General features: G+C 39.2%; 1 protein-coding gene across 3 annotated transcripts in view; it reads left to right on the top strand.

The window, feature by feature from the left end:
* The window catches only part of LOC105233594 (uncharacterized), a 64,436-nt gene that overhangs the window by 37,827 nt on the left and 13,575 nt on the right, over nucleotides 1-13,034 (top strand). For 2 of the 3 annotated variants that reach the window (XM_049446692.1, XM_049446689.1), the window contains one exon: nucleotides 7,593-10,805. In XM_049446692.1, the coding sequence (XP_049302649.1) occupies nucleotides 8,275-10,805 (2,531 nt within the window). In that variant the 5' untranslated portion in view covers nucleotides 7,593-8,274. Of the gene's footprint in view, nucleotides 1-7,384; nucleotides 10,806-13,034 lie in introns of those variants that run through there. The other variant, XM_049446691.1, reaches the window with a different exon arrangement.

The raw sequence follows: 13,034 nt of genomic DNA, 5'->3' as shown, positions 1-13,034 counted from the left end.
ATAGCGTCCTTTAGGGAAGCTTTTTTCTATAGATCTGCACATATCTACACATAAAATCAGCGCCACAACGCCAGACAAATATATTTACTATATTATCTTTATATGTATGTATGTTTGTGTATATGTTATGTGAAGACGTTTCTGTGCGGAAAATTGCATTTTAAATTTTTTTTTTGCTAACTTTACTAAAAGCTAGCATTTCAGCATAGTCCACGAAGACAAAGCAGCATGCGGGCATTAAGCAAATATACATGGATATATATATATACAAAAAAATCTGTATGTATATATGCTGATACCAATACACATCTACTAGGGCAGTTCTTTGAGGCAGTGATATTTTGTAACATTTTGACCAAGAATACTTTATCGCTGATGGCTCCTTTAACGGGGTTTTCAATAAGAGGCCAAAGGTTGAACCCAATTTTCGACGGTTATCAAGCATAAATCAATCGTCGCTGGCTTGTTGGCATAGACCATAAACCTGACGTAGCCCTACAGGAAATAGTCTAACGGCGTCAAATCGCACGACCGAGGTGGCCAGTTGACTGTGCCATTTCGTGAGATAACACGTTCACCAAACTTGGTTTTCAATAAATCGATTGTGACATTCGCTGTGTGACTTGTGGCGCCATCTTGTTGTAACCACATATTGTCCAAGTCCATATCATTCAATTCGGAACAAAAATATTCGGTTATCATTGAGCGGTAGCGATTCCCATTCACAGTAACGTGTCGGTCTTGATCATCACGGAAAAAGTACGGCCCAATGACGCCGCCGTCCCAAAACCGCACCAAACCGTAATTTTTTCGGTATGCAATGGTGACTCATGGAGTATGTATGGATTGCTGCCTGACCATACTTTGCTTATTGACGAAGCCTTTCAGCCAGAAATGAGCTTGATCGCCGAAGATGATTTGTCGATGAAAATCCGGATCATTTTCAAGTTGTAGCTCATCTCAATTCACAAACATACGACGATTCCGGTGGTCAAGCGGCTTCAGTTCTTACGTCAATTTGATCTTGTAAGGGTGTAGGTCAAAGTCTTTTCGAAAAATTCGCCACTACGACGACACAGAGATGCCCAACACTTGAGAACGACGTGCGGAAAACTGATTTGTGGTTTCATCAATTGATGTGCTAGCGGCAGCAATATTCTCGACACTACGGGCACTTCTTTGTCTCACTTGCTCGAGAATATATTCTTCTGTACAAATCTTTATTCAAAATTTTCCACTAGACGCTCAATTTGACAGGACGATTTTTACGACCGTAAATTAGTCGCTCTTACAGTGGAGGTCAATGACTCCAAATTTCGGTAGTAAATTTTAATAACTTCGACTCGTTGTTGGATCGTATAACTTTCTATGATGAAATGTGAAATCTTACTGAAAATAAATGTCAAAAGAGCGGGAAAAAATATGTCGTCGTTATATCCGATAGTGATTCTTGTATATTGGCAGTTCGGATAAATGGCACAATAAGTAAGTATGGTGGATGTCTGACGACGCACCTGAACCTTTGCGAGGCCCTTTATGAAATCACCAAGGCGATAATCCCCTAACTCTATTCTATTCTCTCTGAAGCATCTCGCACTTCTGATGAAAATTTTCAATAAAAATTTTTATTTGGGCATTCGCTTAGAAGATGTTTTCTAGTCCACTCTCATTCTACCTCTTGCAGCTTCTACAATCCTAGCATTCCTACTACAGTTTCTATGCCATCGCTTTTGAATTTTATGCCTGCTCTGACTAATTCACCTGCTTCACATTTACGAGGAATAAAACAATGTCTTTGAACCCAATGCAGATGAAATAGGATGTTAAATACACTAAGGGATCAAGCCATGCTTTCACTGTCTTTAATGAAACCCTAAGAAGCATTAGTGATTTCAAGCCGCTTTCTATTTGTATAAGGATATATAAATATGTCGCTTGTTATGAGTAGACTCTTTCTCAGAACAAGAAGAATATCTTTATCTGATATCCACCTCCCACCCACTTATCTAGTTTGGACGCTTATCCTTGTGACACTGACCACCTCATCCCTTTCCCACTCTACCCTGTAAGGGAAGACAATAGCGGGGATCGCATTGACGTTTAATTCTATAGGATTTCGAAAATCCGTGGTGTTGAGTTGAAACGGGAATGGAAACCTCATAATGCTGATTTTTAGACTAGAAAGAAGCACGCCAAAATATCAAACAGACCAATGGCGAGTCAAAGACTACTAATATTTCATCACTTCGCTCTGTCCCAGCTCAGAAACCTCCTCAGAGACTGACGTCCATAGTTCCTTCTGTAAAATTCGGTGGATTCTATCGATTTTTCTGAAACTGACTACAACGTAATTAAGTGAAGCTCAGGTTTAAGTTCAAAACCAAAACCTTTGGTAGCTTGGTCTTCAATGTTGTAATCGAAATATTCGTTTCGTTGTTTTTGTTGTTATTGTAACGGTTATCTAGACCCCGTTAGGGTAATAAGGTTCAGATAAGTTCTCATCGAAGTCATCCAACGGTAGACCCACGAAACGTGCTGTTTCGACGGAGTCAGACCATGTGGAGAGGGGTGTCAGATGTATAGGTTAGCTAAGCATATAAAGAGGCGGTTAGAGTTATGCGGGAACTCGTTGAATGCTGGTCACATTGCAGGACATGTGGAATTATGGGATTCGGTCCCTCGACAGTCGGTTCTACTTTACCGGAATTGACCCGGATTTTCTCCAGCTAAGGGCTGTTTTTTTTAGAGATCTAACCTCATTTGAATCCGTAAGTTTTAGATACCCTTGCTCAACACTCTCTCGGCTACTGCAGCCGTTGTTTTATTTACTGCGACAAACCTTTTACTTATCCAACCTCCCGCGTTACAAAGGCAAACACCGACTGACGGTTGCAATTGAGCGGCGAACGAACGTGCTGATGGACATTGAGATGGACAGGTATTTCACTCTATTTGAGTATCATTCAAATAGGTGCACAAACAGCCAACGATAGGCACACATACAATACAAATACGCACACATACACATAGACACATATGTGGGTACGCGTGTGATTGTAACAATATGTACGTCAATATTTACATATGCACCTTGGCAAGCACTTGCATTAAGCATACACACCGGCGCACAGCCAGTTGAATGGAAACTAAATGTATCTATATTTTTCCTACAAGTATATACATATGTGTGCGTGTGTGTTTTTATGTATTTGTAGCAGCGTGTAAGTAGTTTGTGTGCAATCACTTTTCTTTAACTTGAAACGGAAATGTTTGCATTTCCTAGTGCTGTAATATTTATGCGCAAACATGAATGACATTTGTGTCTACTTTTGTTATTGTTACTCTTGTTCTGTTTGAGGCTGTGTGTGTGCGTGCGCTTTTCTTCAAAAATGTCGCCGGCAATTTTATCAGCTTTTATGGCCTTTTATGAAATGAATGAAGATGGATTTTTCGATATGCACACACATACACATATATACAAATATACAGTTATAAAATGCATTGCATGGCAAAGATGCTGGTTTACCCAATAAACCACAAAGCTCGGTTTCCGAACTCGAAGGAAATATGTCAAAAATGTTTAAAAACATCGTATTTCAAATTTTTCTCAGCTATATGCCATAGTGGTCCAATCTCAACAATGTATTTGGAGATTGGTGTATAGTCTATGAAAATAATATATGCCAAATTTCATGAAGATATCTCTTCAAAATCAAAACTTTCCATGCAAGAACTTAGATTGGATCCAGCATTTTGTATGACAGCTATATGCTATAGTGAACCGATATCGGCGATTTCAACGCTATTCATTTGTCTTGGAGAGGAAAGGACGTATGCAAAATTTCAAATCCATATCTCAAAAACTGGGGGTCTAGTATGCGTATGAATAGGCGGCCAAGTCTAAATCGACTCAGATCGTCACGCTGAAATGCGTATCCAACGATTCCTTCTGAGTATTAGAAACTTTGAAGTAAACTTATTTGAATTAGACGAAATTTTCTAGATAGTACATTTTCGGGAAGCACATTCCGGAAAATTTCTTCCAGTTTCTGTAAGAAACTTAAGTGATCCTACGAGTAAACCTCTCTTGGAATTCATGGAATTCATATTTGTTCTCTATGTAGATTTGGTTTTGAACAGACACCTCTAGATAAATCATTTCTTTCGGACTCTGTATGAAATATCAGTGATAGCAAGTCTAGTTCCTGCAAATAATCTTAGGTAAGGTTAGATGGCTGATCTAGGAAGATCGCACGTGGAGTGCTATATATAGTCCTTTGTGAAGCCATGAAAAAGAAGAACTCCTGTGTTCGAACTAATAAATTAGCAAAATCAGTAGCTCATACCAATTTCCATTCCCGCCACCTCGGTGGGATGTCTGAAGGTATGCGCTCCCATATTTAAGTCTTAACCCATCAAACGCTGGACAGTCAAGAAGGAAGTGTTGAGTTGTTTCCACCTCATCTTCTTCCCTACAGCTTCCTCAAATGGCGTCTGGTAAGATCCCAGCCTCACAGCGTGGAAGCCAATAGGACAATGGCCAGTTCAAAGCCCCACAACTAGGGAGAAGTAAGCCTTACTGAAGGTAAAGAGATCTTGCGATCGACCTCGGCCCAAAAGGCTTTTGCGACAGCGCATGTATCGATGGTGGCCCAGCGCTGACCAAGCTTCCTTTAACCCCAGCTATCTAGTATTAAAAGAGAATACGATAGCAGCAACCAGCTCCCGTTCTACCGATAGCGATTCTAGAGTGCCTTTCCTTGCTAGCTCATCAGATTTACAATTTTATGCAATTCCGATGTGGCCTGGCACCCATATCAGTCTTATTACAAAGACACTCGATGCTATTGATAGCGAGGTTAAACACTCCTCGACCAACCCTGAAGGCACTGTTAATGAGTATCGCCGCCTGAGTCGATAGGACGACTTCTTGAAGGAGGCTGCTTTCTGGAAAAGTAAATCAGCCATTAAGGCTGCAAGCTTGGCCTGAAAAGTATTACAGTAGTCAGGAAGTCTGAGGCCGGAGTGGACAGATAGTAAATGTTCAGAGGAGGAGCCGGAAGAGATCGGTTTGGCGACCCCATGATCCAAATGATACGGTATAAAATCAAAGTGTGTAAGAATTTCCGAGTGTTCAGACACGTGTTCTTTGAAGAACCCAGATTATCTGTGTCTGATAGCAACTTTTACAGCCTTACACTAGCGCTTGAAACTCATATAACTGATGGGTAAGTAAACCCCAACAATTATCTGACTTGGACAGTTTAAAATACCGGTATATTATGATGCCGAAAAATACTATATATTGACTATATAGAACATATAACTAATAATCGCGAGGACCCATATTAACCAGTCGTCATTTATTATTTAATATAATTATATATGATCTCTATTTTGGAAATGTGGCTGTTTAGATTCAATCCTTGCGGCTTTCAAGGCAACTGCTGTTTTCCGCTTCTTGAGCTTCGCATACCCCTTCGATCAACTTCATTGTCAGCTGCAACACTGCTTTTTCGGTAAAACCTTGAAAAGTACCCCCGACACTAAATATTCAGTGTTTTTTTTACGTCATAACGGTAAATATTGTCATTATATTAATCTCGCAGCAACCAAATTATTGCGTAACTCCACCCTTTCCCGCATCAATGTTTTTGCAAAAATATTTCAACAAGCGCCTATAAGCAGTTGCGGTCGCACTGCAGTTGTAGCATACTTTTGTGCGCACCTTTGTTGATTCTAATTTAGCTTAACGTATTTTCAAAATCCCCCCAACTTATAGACGACTTCTAATGCCAATTTGTGTAGACAAATGAACTATTTGTTTTAATTAAGTGCACAATTATAAACCCAAGCGAATACAGAAGCTGCTAAGCACGCGCACAAAGCCAAGCAAGAGCGCATTTGCATGGCAAAGCGCAAGTGCTGATGATGGTGCATACTTTCATATATAAGTATTGAGGTTATGTGTTTGGGTGGGACTGGTATAAGAGTGTGAATGTGTAAATTTGTAAATCTGTAAGTTACTAAGTTTGGACTTTCATGCGTCTGTAAGTATGTAAGCATTTAAAGAAGTTTGTATGTGTGAATTTTTATTACATGGACAGGGTATATTTAGTTCGGTACAAAGTTTGTAATACCCTGAAGGATACTTTGGAAATCCAAAAATACTTACATATATACTATAATATGTACATATATATACATAACAGATCAACGTGATAAGCTGCGTAGATTTAGACGTGTCCATCCAACCGTCTGTAAATACGCAAACTATTCCCTAAGTTTATGAGTTATCGATCTGAAATTTTGCATAGGTCTTTTTCTCAAAAATCGGCTGCTCATTTGTCAAAAATATCGATATCGGACTAATGAAGCATACAGCTGCCGTACAAACTGACCGATCAAAAACTAGTCCTTGTATGGAAAACTTCTCAAATTGGCCAGATATCGTCATGAAATTTGGCATAAATTATTTTCAAGGCTAGAACTACATTCAATGAAAAAATAATTTAGATTGGATCGCTATAGCTTAGAGCTGCCATACAAACTGAACGATCAAAATAAAGTCCTTGTATGGAAAATTTTTTTGTTTGAGGAGATATCGTCACGAAATTTAGCATAAATTATTGCACAAAACTACGCTATAGTTTCTCTACAAATTATTTAAATCGGGAAACTACAGCATATAGCTACCATACAAACCGACCGATCAGAAGCGAGTCCTTGTATGGAATACTTTTTTATTTGATGAGATATTGACACGAAATTTGGCACGAATTATTTTCAAAACTAGCGCTATAATTTCCAAAGAAATAGTTCAAATCGGACTACTATAACATATAGCTGCCATACAAACATATCGTTCAAAATTAAGTCCCTGTATGGAAAACTTTTTTATTTTACAAGATATCTTCACAAAATTTAGCACGAATTATTATTGTAAGTAACGGTTCAATCTCGCAAAAAATTATTTCGATCAGATCACTATAGCATATAGCTGTCATACAAACTGAACCATCAAAATTAATTTCCTTACCTTTTTGCTTGTGAACGCATGTAGTTCTGTGAGTACATATGTACATATATAAGTATTTAAGTTTTCAACAACTTAAATATATATATATGTTAACGTATAATAGTTTCTACATCCAACAACTGCGCGCTCAGCACCCCATAATATATGCCCATTACTTACCGTCTTGCATTATGCACACAACTAAAAACATTGCTGATGGCTACGGCACTATTATGCGGTCGCATGCCGACCAAACTGCCGCTGCCGAGGCTACTTAAGCTGGTGCAACTAATCTCGGTCGCACAGTCTGCACTCAAACTCGCTGCCGAGAAGGTGTCACCAACAACATAGACAACACCAACAACAACTGCAATACTCATTACACACACACATACAAGCAAACACAACCAGCTTTAGCCTTGCTAATGGCAAAAGCAGCGTAAATAAATGCAAAAATAGAAATAAAAATAAAATTGTAATAAAACAACAACAAAGCGAACTAAAAAGTTCTTTAATTAAGTGCAACGGGTTTTATTCTAATACTTCTCCCCTCATTTTCGCTTTCAATTTGCAGTAACGCAACAAAAAACAACAACAACAACAACTTTAAAACAAAAATAATTTCGAACTAAAAGTATAGCAAACGGAAGAGTACCGTAATTACGCAGCAACAACAAAACGGAAGCAGCGGAAAGCCAACGAAAAAAAAGCAACAAAAAACAGAAAAACACACAAAGCAAGAAAATTCTAAAAATTTAATAACAAATATTTTTTGAACGCAACGAACGCACTGCATAAATTATATAATATTTGAAATCAAAGTATCGCGGCGACAGCATGTCGTTAAAAGCGCGACGCACGAAGTTGACATTACACACGACAACGGTGAAAATGAAGTTGACTTGACCGAGGCGTTCGCGGCAGCAGCAACAGCGACAACAGCAACAATTACGCACAGCCGTTGGTGCGGCAAATGCATTAACAAATACAACAAAAACAAAAACAACAACACAAACAGCAGCAATAACGGCACCACCAGTAACAATAACGGTACCACTAACACCCGCCACACAGTGGAGTTGTGCTACTGGCGTTGGTCTAGGTTGTGGCAGCGTTGTCGACAATGGTTGTGGCGCCAGCGTGCACTGGCATATTGGCCGTTGCCGTTTACCTTTACAGCTACGGCATACAACGCTGACCGGCGATCAGCTATCAGACAACTAAATATTTACTTTAATCTCTTGCGTATATACTGTATGCTTATACTTAATTACTTTACGACCGGGGGCAGCAAAAGTGGTGGCTGTAGAGGAGCAAGCAGCGTCAACGACAAGCAAACGGTTGCAAATGAAGTTGCGTATACGCCATGTAGACATAGCAGAGATAGTGTCAGAAGAGTGACAATTATAACTACAACAACAAGTAGAAACAGAAGGCAGCCAACAACAACAATAAATAGCAGCACAAGCCAACCAACAACAACAACAGCAAGCAGAGGCAAAAGACAACCAACAACAACAACATGCAGCAGCACAAGCCGACCAACAACAACAACAGCAAGCAGAGGCTCAAGTCAACCAACAACAACAGCAAACAGCGACACAAGTCAACCAACCTCAGCAGAGGTTGCGTATACGTCAGGTAGGCCAATAGCAAGCAGCACAAACGAGCACACAAGCCATGTCTTGTATACGCCATGTAGCACCAGCTGCTCTGCAAACTGCAGCCACCACCGTAGCTCTAGCGTTGGTGCGCCCAAATCAAACATCATCACCAAAATCAACTGCCATGACTTGGTGTTTGTAAAACCAATCAGTCACGGTGGCAGCTGTGACCGAATATCGAGCGACACGAAGCGTGATCAGCACACAGCGGCGGGCAACTACAACAATAACGGCGAAGAAAAACATAAGGGCAGTAAGTGGCGTAAATTGCATGCAGTGTGGGTGCTTTTGTGCTTGTTGTTGCAGCGGCATTTTGTAGCCGGTGTGTTGTTTGTGAAGTGTTTGATTATCGAGTATGTTGCAGGCTGGCTTATTACCATGCAAATTGCTGCAACGGGTAGTGCAAATACGGAGGAAGCTATAAAAACAAAAAATGCAACAGCAACAACAACAGAAGCAGCAGCAATAGCAAGAGCAATAACAACAACAACAACAAAAGTTGGTACAACAACAACAGAAGCTGCAGTTTCAACAAAAGCAATAAAAGCAACAACCAAACTCGGTGCAACAACAACAACAACAACGTTGGAACCTGCAACAACAACAACATCTAAAGTTGTAATAACGGAAGTAGCAACAACCACAAGCATATTGATGGCTGCAACAACAACAACAACGTTAAAAGCTACTAGGACAGAAGTAGCAGCAGTAACAACAACAGCACTATGGACAGCTCCACCAACAACAACAATAAGAGTAGCTGGAGAAAAATCACTAGCTGCACCAACAACAGCCGACGTTGTAAAAATAACATCATCAGCAACAACAACAAAAACTTGCACTGCAGAAACAACAACAACACTAGCAGAAAAATCAAAAATTAATCTAACGCATTCGCCCTCCTCAACAACTAAACTCATTTTCACCACAAGCGCGTGCACCCGCACGCACACAAACACAACGATCAATGCAGCAGCAATCAAAAAAGCATATAACAGTAGAAAACGAAGAAGAAGCAGAAGCAGAAGCCACAGTCGCAGCCGTAGCTCATCGAAGAGACATAGTCGTAGTGCGCGTAGTGACAGTGTCAGCGTCAGCTTTAGCTATTTATCGCACTTACACATACAACTACTAGTAATACAAGGAATTTGCATTATAAGACTGATATCATTAAAGAGATTTCTACAAATTCCTAAGCAACAATCAAATGTATTTCATAAGCGTTTACAAAACTGCCGAATCAGCGTCATTGCAGCGGCTGTTGTCGGCTGTCGCTTAGTGCGTAGCAAGCACATGTTGAGGCTAAAAGCAAAAACAACAACAGATACAGCATTAGCACCGACAACAACAACAGCGTTTACATCAACAACAACAAAAACGCCGTTAGCGCGAGTGTCTGAAGTGTCAGTGACAACATCCTCGCAGCTGCCACAGTCGACGCCGCAAACTAAGCACGCACAAGCGCCGTCACAAGCACAGCCACAACTACCGTTAGTCACCCACACATTGTCGCGACCACAGACATATTCGCGCGCCCAACCGCAACCACAAAAGCAACTCAAGCGTCAGCCAGCCCAGCAGCAAATGCAGCTACAACAAAAACAACAACCACAGCGACTGCAGCTACAACAAATACAGCAAACACAGCAATTGCAGCTACAACAAAAGCAGCAAGAACCACAGCAACTGCGGCTACAACAAACACAGCAATTGCAACAACAACCACAGCAGCTTCTGCCACAACAAAAACCGCAACGACAACAACAACAACCGGTGGCAGAAAAAATAGCAAATATCACTTGCGGTTTCGCACAGCGCATCATCACGCCGCTGTTGTTGCAATGTTTTTGTCACTTTCATTTTATTATTACGAATTACTTTCATGTCTGCCGCTGGCGTTGGCAGTGTCGCTCATTACCGTTGTTACATCGCTCACTCACTGTGTTGATTTTGTTATCTTCCTTGTGGCATGGCACTGAGTGTTTTCACGGCAGCGTCAAGTTTAGCGCGAATACGGTGAAGACGAAATACGGTCTGCTGCGCGGCATTGTGGTGCGTTCGAGTCCCATGGTTGAAGCATACTTAGGCATACCATATGCCTCGCCGCCGGTCGGTAGCTTAAGGTGAGTAGAAAAATTGTAATATTAAATTTACTTCCAATATTTGTTTAATTTGCTTTAAAATTGCTAAAAAAATTTAAAAATAAATAGTTAAAGGCAAGCAAAATCGTCACTTCAGTTGCAGCGAAGCTGTGATACCCTTTATAGGTGGATTTTTGATAACATTAAGAAGTATGAAAAGATATATATTGCGTTTGATCGTTCAGTTTGTATCGCAGCTATATGCTATAGTGGTCTGATCGGAACAATTTCTACGGAGATTTCACCGTTATTTTGGATAATAGTCAGTACAAAATTTCGTAAAGATATCTCGTCAAATAAAATTTTTCATACAGGGACCTAATTTTGCTCGACCAGTTTGTATGGCAGCTATATGCTATAATGGTCCGATCTGAAAGTTATTTTCAGAAACTCCAGAATTGTCTTCAACAAAAATTCATTCTAAATTTCTGGAAGAAATTATGACAAACAAATAAATTTTTCGTAGAAAGATTTGATTTTCATCAGACATTTTGTATGGCAGCTGTATGCTGTAGTAAACAGATGGATGGTCACGGACGTGGCTATATTGGCACATCTCTTCATCTTTTATACTCATACTAGAGAACCCGCCCACGTTTTACTGTGGCTGATATACTGATATATTTTATTGTGGTAATACTACTATGATTTCTATTAGTTAGATTATAAGTAAATGAATCAAAAAGAATTTCGTGCGTTAAGAAAGAATTGGTTTTTGGAGTAAAAATACTATTAAATTTGGGCTGTGCATCAGTGAAATCAATCGAGTCCAATCGATTGTCAGCCTAGTGGACTGCATATTAAGAAACGGTTCTCAAGCGTGGAAAAACAAAAGAATCGGCTGGCAAGGTTATGGCATCAGTCTTTTAGGATGCCCGTGGTATATTATTCATCGAATGATAAATTAGCCAGTTTTTATTCATTACACTGTGTATTTGATTGCAGTTCTATTCTATTGTAACCATACTCGAATCTCCTTAAACACACACAGAAAATTTCATCAAAATCGGTCCAGCCGTTTAAGAGCAGTTCACTTACAAACACACGGTCAGAATATTTATATATATAAAGATAACTATTTTATAGGTTCGCCGACGTTAACTTTTGTGTGGTGGAACGAAAATTGTATAATCTGGTATATGGTTACTTTTTGACGCTTAACCATTTTCAAGAAGATATTTTCATTTAACTTAATTATAATATCACACATATTGATCAACATACCATTGTGATCAAATTGAAAGGTGAATTTTTTCCATTTCAAATCCTTTAAAGTAATCCCCTCCTACCTTCTTCGATTCTGCTTTTATATCCTCAACTGAGTCAAAACGGTGTCCTCGGAGTGGTCATGTGAATTTGCTGCGTAGCCAGAAGGTAAATCAGGCAAATGCGATATTAGTTGAAAATGTGGCGAAATCGAATAGTCCACGGTCCAATAGAATTACATCCATAAGATTTAGGTAGCCCTAACCTTCAAAAAGTGTGTTTATAAATTTGACAGCTGTCGGAATCATTAGTTTGTGAATTTTGGTTGAAGCTAATTTTATTATGGTAAAAAAACAAATACAACACAATTTCACGTGTTCTTAAAATATTGCTATTGTAGCAAGGGGAGGTAACCTATTTTATCAATTTTTAGTAACAGCGCTCTTTATAAGCAAAGAAAGATACCCTCTTTATGTCATTAAGATATAACGAAAATATTCCGATATTTTTGGTACAGAATTAGCTATGGTTACTGAAGTCTTCATATTTCATATCCCTAGGAAAATGTTACCTTTTTATGTATAATCCAAGCCTAGCGACATCTCGAAAGGCCTGTTTGCGCTGAATTTTATTTCAATCAATTCATTGGTATTTAAATTATTTATTGTAACCCTAACTTAGCTTAAAGGGTGTCATATGAGAAATAGCGTGGTTTCAAATTGTAACATAAGGAAGCCAGTGGAGTAGAATGCACAAAAACAATTAGTAATTGTTACCATTCCTTTAGCCCGAAATGTAGGTATATCAAACACCTACAGATAATGTTCCACATTACCTAAATAAATAATTATATCTTTACAAACATAATTAAGTCGGAACCTGTGTTGAAATTCTTAAAAACAAGTTAAGTAGGACACTTATAGACCTTTCAAAATGTTAAAAAAATAAAAGAAAGACATAATAAAGGGTGATTTTTTAAGAGCTTGATAACTTTTTAAAAAAAAA

This window comes from Bactrocera dorsalis, chromosome 1 (genome assembly GCF_023373825.1).
Source record: "Bactrocera dorsalis isolate Fly_Bdor chromosome 1, ASM2337382v1, whole genome shotgun sequence".
NCBI classification, from domain to species: Eukaryota; Metazoa; Arthropoda; class Insecta; order Diptera; family Tephritidae; genus Bactrocera; species Bactrocera dorsalis.
This window is presented reverse-complemented; position numbering and strand designations above follow the sequence as displayed.